An 8,967-nucleotide genomic window follows, 5' to 3' on the forward strand; every position below is an offset into this window, starting at 1 on the left:
GCTGTCCCATCCTCTAGATAGGGCATTTGATCCTTTTCTTTATTCACTTTGTTTATTCCTTTGTTTATTCCATTTACTATACTTCTCATCTCAGATAATGTGTGCTTCATTTCAGACTGGTTCCCTTTTATAATTTCCATTTCCATTTTTATGCTTTTTATCTCTTTGCTGAATTTATCTACACTTCCCAAAAGTTCATTGAGCATCTTTATAACCAGTGTTTTGAACTCTGCATCTGTTAGATTACTTGACTCCATTATATCTGGATCTCTGTTCTGTTCTCTCATGTGGTTTCTGCTTCTTTGTCTTCCCATTTTGGCTGTCTTTCTGTGTTTGTTTCTATGTACTAAGCAAAGCTCGTAAGTCTCCCGGTCTTATTAGTGTGGATTTGTGAAGTAGGTGTCTAGTGGCACAGTCCTGAGAGGGGTTCAGCTGCAGGCCAAATTTAGCCCAAGCCTGTGTCCTTCCAGGGCCACCTGTTAAGATTCAGCAAGCAATCCACAGATGCTGTGCTTATAGTTACCTCAAAAGGCCACACCAGAAACCAAAGCCAGCTGCCTCCAGTGTGAGTCTAGGCACTGCTCAGCAAGGAGCACCTGGCTCACTGAGGATCTACCTGGATATGGCTTGAGTGGGGCTGTGAGTTGGGGTAGGTGGGGTTTCAGGGAATCCTCTGAGGGGAGTGACCTTTGTTATCCAGTTTGATGACATCATGGCTATGGCAGCTCTGTGTCCAGTGCACTGGTGTGGGGAGGGCTCAACAGGGAACAATGGATACTGCCGCACTTCTGTACAGAGTGAGTCTCACCTTAGCCCTCACTCCGACAATGTCTCCCTGTAAGTCCCTGGTGCCCCCTGCGTGCAGCTGAATCGGCACTGGTGCTCAGAACGAGCAGGTCCATTAGTGCAAAAATCCGCTCATGGACGCGGCTCCTTTAAGAAGCATCTGCCGCTTCCGTGTCCTCCATCTCACTCAGACGCTTGATCGGGCAGCCATGCATCCTCGCTCCATCCGACCTTCTGCCATTGCAGGGTGATTTCTTGTTTTTCTCTCTAGTTGTGTGGCTTGTTCATCTAAATCCCAGGTGATTTTTCCTTGCTGCTGCTCCTTGTTTCCGTCACAACTTTGATTTGGTCGCCAGGGGGATGAACAGAGCCTCTACCATCTATGCCATTTTCTTCCTCCCTATTGTATTCTTATTGTTACTTTCTATTGTTGCTCTCATGGTTTTATTTTTATTGTTTTTTTTAATGGTTATCTTCTACTTATGCAAAAGTATTAGTATTGTTATTGCTGCAATTCTCTTGTCCATACTTTCATAGTTATAAGATTGCTGCTGAAGGTCCTACGAGCACATCCAGGGCCAAATTGAAATAAGGGGTAAAGGCAGATTTCAGCTACTTTTATCTCCTCTTACAGGAAAGCAAAAGAATTCTACAGACATTGCATCGATCACAACATGTCACATGTTCACGTGTAGCAGCAAGAGAGGCTGAAAAAGTGGGCATTTGGCTGAGCACATTGCCGCCCTCAACCAATCAGGGTTCCATCAGCAAGAAAAGGGTGTGGACACCGGACTCTGTATTCAGTGTTTGCCATAGGCTGGGAGGCCTTTAAATTTTCTCCTTAGTGCCTACAGAGGACAGGCATGGAAATCAGAACTGCAGGAAGATTTCGGGAATTTACTTCTTTTTACTTTGTTTGGCACCAAGATATCTCCTCTCCTCATAGTGCAGCCAAACATGGATGATCCCTCATCACTCCTAAGCAACAACACGCAATAAGAAAAGTAGTATTGCCACACGCCCTTATAGTAGTGGTGAGAAAAGTCTTATGGGTTTGTTCCCATTGGCTACTATAGCTCAAAGTACTAAGCAAAAGAACCCTTACCTTCTCAGTCTCTAGTGTGTAGAGGATAAGTTTTCTTAAGCACACACCTCCATATTTGTACCCTAGAAACTAGATTTGAAACCTTGTAAAATCTCAGTTTACACACCTTTCTTATTATTTCAAAAACTACTTTTCCAATTAATGTTTTAATTCAACATGCATTCAGTGATACCCCATGGTTCCCCAGGCATCTTCCTAAGTGCTGAGGGTGAATTAGACCTACAAGGTGCCTGGGGCATACATCCTGATGGCAGAGGCAGACCAAAAACACACTGAGAGGCAGGAGAGCTGGATGGTTAAGAGCTGAACCTGGGAGCCAGACTTTAGACCTTGACTACAAATTTTGTTGCTTTCTGGCTATGTGGTTTTGGGGAAATTACTTGCCTATAGGTGCCTCAGTTTCCCCATCTACAAAATAATGAGATTAGTCTTAATACTTATCTCATAGTGCTGCAGTGAGACTAATTTCTGGCTCATGGTGATAAGAACAGCCCAATCAAAGGGCTGGAAAGCTAAAATGCAGACAATTGTTTAAAAGGTAAAAAATGGGATGTACCCATCTCATTTGGCGGCTGTATGTATTACATGGCTTAATTTCTATGAAGTGCTTGGCATTGGGACTGGCATATAGTAAGCGCTCAATAAATGTTAGTTACTATCACATTTCAAGCACTGAGTTCTTACTCAATTATTGCTCAGTGCTATGTAAGTTCCCTAAAGATACTATGGAATCTTCAAGGCCAGTGTTAACAGGTACTGTTGCTGCCTTCTTGTGCTTTATGGTTGAAGAGTTCCTCCTTCAGACACTTGTTCAAAGGAATCATTACACAAAGATGCACTTGTATGAGGTAGAGAATCTGGCCACAGGCATGAAAGACATTGTGAAGATGTGGGAATAAAGCATTGTAAGATTGAGGTTGCACTGACTAGACTGACTTTACAAAGACTGAGGTTGGAAAAAAAGAACCGAAACCCTGATAAACAGAACCACTCAGGAAACTGCACTCTCTCTCACTCCCCTGCCCCCTCCCTGCCGTCCTCTCGGCCACCCCAGCCCCCCCTTCATTAGAACACTTATGACTGGCTCTTATATCAGCATTTCCAATTAAGAGAAAAAGGGAAAATACAGCCTTGGGCTTTCATGGAAATTATTCTAACTCTCACAATCAGAATCTCTGCCTTAAAAAAAATGTATGTATGGTTTTAAGATCTTTAACTTTTCCTACAGCATTTCAGTACCCAACTTTTTCAAAAGCATCTTTTCTGAGGAATGATATTTCTTGAGACAATGTAACATAGTCTTTGCCAAGTGACTCAGTTTGAGGTAATATATATATCTTTTTTTTTTTCAATGTCAAGTGGCCCAAACTTACAGAGAAAAAGTGGGCACTTAGTATCAGTTTGATGTCAGGGTTTTTCCATGTTTGCAAGGGAGCTTTAAATACGACTCCATTCAAAGGTGTCTGCAGGTCGAGCTCCAGCCCCGTGCCAAGATGCTCCCAACCGTGGTCCTTGCTTCTGCCTTTCTCTTCTGCTCGGTGGCCAGCCAGGGGTGTTTGACCTTGGTAGGGATCAAGGACATCAAATACCTCATTGACAACCTGCAGGTAAGCTGGTGAATGGGGATGCAGGAAATAGCGAGAAGGGTAGCTGTTGAAAAGTTAAGTGAATTCTTTAGGAGGATGAAAAAACACACCACCTATTATGGGTTCTTGTCTCTCTATCTACTTTAGAGAGATCCATCTTCAAATTGCAGCTGCAGTGGCAATGTGAGTAACTGCTCTTTTAAGAAATATCTAAACTAATTTTAATTTTCACATCTAGAATCTTCACTTTGAAATTTCTCTTTTGCAGGTGACCAGTTGTTTGTGTCTGCCCACTCCTTCTGTAAGTACAGCAAAAGAATATAATCTTGATCTTGTTCTTTAAATTTTTAAGTAAAAATGATTGCTGTTTTAGATAAGCGTTACTTAATTGCAATTGTTACATATTAGCATTTCCTTTTAAAACCAGGCTCTTGAAATTCTATATTATACACATTTCTTTGTATTTAGTCAATTTTATGATGCTTGAGAGATTTGAACACTTTTACATATTTAAAAAAGAATCTTGAATGACTTTTTAGATCAGTGGTCATGTGCACAACTGAATCAAACTGGAACTGAGACTGTAACATATGATGTAGCCCACAGCATATGTTGCTTTCTAATCCACGCTGATAGCTCTAAGACTGCAAAAAAAAAAAAAAAGAAAATAAAATGACAACTCTTTATCTTCTGGTATCGATTGTCTGTGTGCTATGCCTTCTCCCTCCTTACCCCCTCCTCTCTCCCTTCCTGTCTGTTTAGCTAATTTAGGGTGGCCTCTGGGAGGACAGAGTGGCTGAGATTGTGGGTAGAGGGGAAGTAGAAAGGGCTTCCAAAGTTCATTGCCCACTTTGGCTGATAGGAAGTATGGCAGGAACTTTCTGGCTAAGGTGAGGAGGAAAAACTTATCCAAGGGCCCTGCTTTGCTCTCTCCCAAGCAAGGTCTAGGAGAATCTGAGCTTCTCGCCCCAGCTGAGGTCAGTCATCACTCCCCATCTTGGCCCATCCATTAGATGAGAATAGGATAAGGCAGAACCACGCAATTATACCACATCCCATCCCCTTAGTTTATAGTCTATGATTTAAGCTCCTGCTGAGACACTGGCTGTATTTAACTGACACCCCAGAAGGCTGGTGTGAAAAGACTTTTTCTTCTCTATATTTTCAAACTCACTATTTCAAGACTTAGAACAGGGAAGCATCGTTTGAAAAGGAGACTCAGAACTGGCTGTTTTCCAGAGCCCATAGGCCTTTAGTCCCTGGATGGAACATACTGGAACTCTCCAGGGAGTGTCACTGTGGAAAAATGGCCTCACCTTGAAATATTGATCATTTCCTAGACCAGCAAGGGACCTGTCTAAAAATAATGTCAGTTTAGGTTAGATTGGTTAAATTAAAAGTCTCTAAAAGCATTTTTTATGACTTCTTCCCAAAGTTATCCTCTGAGTGTTTCTTTTCACAAATCTTATTGTTTACCAGGACAACTGCACCACGCCATGCTTCCAAGAGGGTCTGTCACTGATGGCCAACACCACAGTGAAAACAAGTTTCCCCCTAATTTTCAATCGGGTGAAAAGAACAGTTGAAGCCCTGAAGAACAACAAGTGTCAAGTGAGTTTGTTTTTATCTGTGACATGCTCTGCTTAATTATTTCTAGGTGAATGTCGATGCCAACCCTCTCTGAATAGAACAGATGATAACATCTGAATGGGTACTTCAAGGTCGATAAGCGACATCTAAGAAATTTTATCAGAACAATAGAACTAAAGTGAAATCTGCCATGGATAGCTCATTGTTCTCCCTAGTTTTAAAAAACATTGACACCTATGTTGTCATTTTCTTCTACCTATCGAATAATGAACAAATTCATCTGATTGTAATTAGAAGCTAAAGTCTAAAAAATGAGGACTATAGCCCACATAATACTAAACTATGCTAGAGCTGCAATTTGCTGAGTGGATGTGGTGGCCTGCAAGCTAAAGATTTTTTTTTTTTTTTGATTGGCTAAGGAGATGTTTAAAGGAAAATGCACTCGGATCTAGGTAAAAGCTTGCCATTTTGCCCTAAATGCCCATCTCTTCTATAGCGCATATCCCGCCCCTAGAGGGGAGGGAGCTCTTTAAGAATTTATTGTCTCTACCTGAGTCTACAGAAAGCGAAGAGCCTTTCACTCAGTTACTTAGCTGACATGTTTCTACCATCAATAACATGTAGTTCTTCCCCACCGCACCCCCCAAATTCACCAGGCTCTGGGCTGGGGGTTCCTGGGACTGCTGTGTTCCACACTGTTTTAGTCATTTTGTTAACTTTTATCCCCACAGTTTTTTTCCTGTGAACAGTCATGCAACCAAACCACAGCAGGCAACACACTGACATTTCTGAAGAGTCTCCTGGGAATCTTCCAGAAAGAAAGGATGAGAAGCAGCACATGAAGATGAAATAGTATTTATTCTATTTATTGAATGTAAAAAGCCTCCTCTTTAAGTTGTTGCAGTTTAAAAATCAAGTAAGCCATGCTAAATATGAACCAGTTGTAATAATTGTTTAAAATTTTTAAAAATTAAAAAGTATATTTGTTTAAAATGTTGTCTTTATAAATATATATGCAAAGCGCAATCTGGTCTCTTGCTGCTTATTCTCACCTTGCAGCCCAGAACAAAGAAAGGTACAAACTGTCGAAGGGCTGAATGGCTAGGCTCACAGCCATGCCCGGGGACTGAAGGGGGTGCATTGTGAAGGGTGTGGGGACAGTCTGAGGGTTGCTACTAGGAGGCTAAAGGCATGCCTGAGATGTCCTATCTGTGGCTCTGCAGGAGGGAGGCTCAGGGTCCTGCCAAGGAGTCTGGGGTCCTGAGAAACCAACCATGTACCTGAAATGGGAGAAGGCAGCACTTTGGCAAGACGGGGAGGTGGGAAACTACTCAAGAATCTGAGCAAGTTCATACATGAGAAAGGAAAGTGCTTGAAGCTGAGCCAGGAGCAGGTCATGGAGCAGACTCTTTGGGAAAAAAAGCAGAGAAACCTGGGATCAACACAGTCATTTATTCGCCTGAAAGACCTTCAGCTAGCACCCACCATGTGCCCGGTGCAATGCCTGGCTGGGTTGCCGAGGGTAATGGGGGACCAACCTGAGGCATCCTTAAACTAAGTTGTCTGGCTGGCATAGTGTGGCTGTAGCTATCTGTAATGGTTAATTATAAGTGTCAACTTGATCAGGCCATGGGACGCCCAGACATTAGACTAAACATTATTTCTAGATGTGTCTGTGAGAGTGTTTCTGGATGGGATGAGCATATGATTGGTAGGCTGTCTAAAGCAAATGCTCTCCCCAACGTGGGTGGGCCTCATCCAATCCACTCAGGGCCCGAAGAGAGCAGAAAGCAGGGAAAAAATTGGCTCTCTGCCTGACAGCTTGAGCTGGAACATCGGTCTTCTTCTACACTTGAAATGGGACTTACTCCATCGGCTCCCTAGTTACCAAACTTTTGAACTTGAACTAATATTTTAACCACCAGCTTTCCTGGGCCTCCAGCTTGCAGACAGCAGATCACCGGACTTAGCTTCCATAACTGCATGAGCTGATTCCTTATAATAAATCTATCTATCTATAGATCGATTGATCGATCGATCTATCTATCATCTATTTACCTACCTACCTACCTGTCCGTCTGTCCGTCCAATCATCCGTCCATTCATCCATCCTGCTGGTTCTGTTTCTCTGGAGAGCTCTGACATATAGACTATTCATCTCGCCTCAGTCTACCCCACCCCCATCCCTGCCCCATGTCCAATACTCCTGATCCTGGCTTCTGTTCCACAGTATTTATTTGTCTTCTAAGATGCTCTCATTTATTAATTTACCGTGTTTATTATTTACTGTTTCTCCCTGCTCAAATGCTAACTTTCTGAGGGCAGAGAACTCTGTTATGCTCACTGTTGTATCCCAAATGCCTATCTTGAGCCTATACTACTCCTAGACCAGAGTGGGTGCTCCATAAATATTGACTAAATAGATGAAAGGCCTTTGAGATGCAAAATATAAAATGCTGTGTAGGTCAGGAATGTGCTCACCTGGAGAAGAGATGGTACCTAGAACATACTACACATATTCAGGAAGGTGAGGTCCCTTCAAACCCCTCCAGGCAGACCCTAAGCCCGGAGTTCACATGACCTTGCTATGTGGGCATGGGCAGCCCGCCAGCAATCATCCTGCTTGACCTCCCTGGTTCTGTGTGATGGGCAAGGTGGAGGCAGGGTTAAGGTGAGTGTCTTGGGAGTGGGGTGGTCTGACAATCAGAATGGCCTTCCTCTTGCTATCTGAAAGCTTAGAGGCTTGGGAAGAGCTTAGAGGGACCTACTGTGGGGAGTATTTTTCCAGGTACTGTCAAAAATAGAATTGCTTCCCCTCCCTATTGGGCTAGACTATCCTTGGGTACTTTTGATCAATAACATGGAAAGTTCAGAGCACCAAGAGAGAGTTCCTCAAAGGGCTTTTCTTGGCTTTTATTTCTGATCAATTACAATGGCAAGCAATATCCCATGTGACCTGCCCTGCAAACAGCCCTTGGCCGAAGGTGAAGTTCTCTGGTGAGCTAAGTAGCCCTGGTGCCTGGAGTTGTGTGGCTTCTTTAGCAAGGGGGTGGGTACAAGTTTCGCCCTCTGCCTATGGCCAACCCCCGCCCACATAAGAGAGAGGGAGAAGTTTCAGCAAAGATGACCCACATCAGGGAGAGTGTATTATTATCTTCTTGGGTGCAGAAATTGTGTGTCCATGAGATATCTAATCATAATTTTTTTAGTCTTAGTTTAGGCAAAGACCAATTTCTCAGTGACTTATTTGTAGGAACGTGTTTATCAAAGGGCAACAAGTTGGATTTCTAAATTCAAGAGGCTTTCAGCAGGGGACCACTGGATTAACCTTTGTCCTCCCTCAGAGCTAAAGGCCACCAAGCACTTTGCAGGGGACATAGACCTGAAGACAAATAGACAACAGTCACAGTCCATTGACCCATCTGCTTCCTGAGAGAAGTGGAAAACATTGCGTGGCAGTGCTGGGCAGGTGGGGGTCGGGCACAGTTTTCCTCAAGCAGATGTCGGAAGGATCTCGCATAACAGTGGGTATGAGAATTCGTGTTCTCACTACTTACTATTGTTTTTGTTAGTACCTCCCAGTATCTCCTGTATGACTTTTCCCCCCGAGACTCAAAGTTCTGATCACTATCCTCAACAGCCTCCCTCCCTCCTTATGCACAGTATCCAGGTGTGGCTGTCTTACCTGGCTCCCTAGCTGGGCTGTGGATTCCCACGGACAAGGCACTGAGAAAAAGGTCTATCAAATACTATATTGGTTATTATTTATTAATATTAGGTCTCTAATAACTAAGCACTTACTCTGCATGTACTAAGTGTGCACCCTCTCATTTAATCCCCAAATAACTGTAGCAAGTAGATATTATTTCTGCTTCGTAGGTAAGGAAATCAAAGCTCAGG

General features: G+C 43.2%; 1 protein-coding gene across 1 annotated transcript; it reads left to right on the top strand.

Moving 5' to 3' along the window:
* The first annotated feature begins 3,384 nt into the window (after positions 1–3,384).
* Positions 3,385–5,909, top strand: IL9 (interleukin 9). The gene is made up of 5 exons (XM_006923333.1): positions 3,385–3,498; positions 3,625–3,660; positions 3,746–3,778; positions 4,957–5,088; positions 5,799–5,909. Exons 1-5 carry the CDS (start codon positions 3,385–3,387, stop codon positions 5,907–5,909), a joined length of 426 nt encoding a protein of 141 aa, XP_006923395.1.
* Positions 5,910–8,967: the final 3,058 nt, after the last annotated feature.

The sequence above is a fragment of the Pteropus alecto genome, unplaced genomic scaffold, assembly GCF_000325575.1.
Source record: "Pteropus alecto unplaced genomic scaffold, ASM32557v1 scaffold78, whole genome shotgun sequence".
NCBI lineage: Eukaryota > Metazoa > Chordata > Mammalia > Chiroptera > Pteropodidae > Pteropus > Pteropus alecto.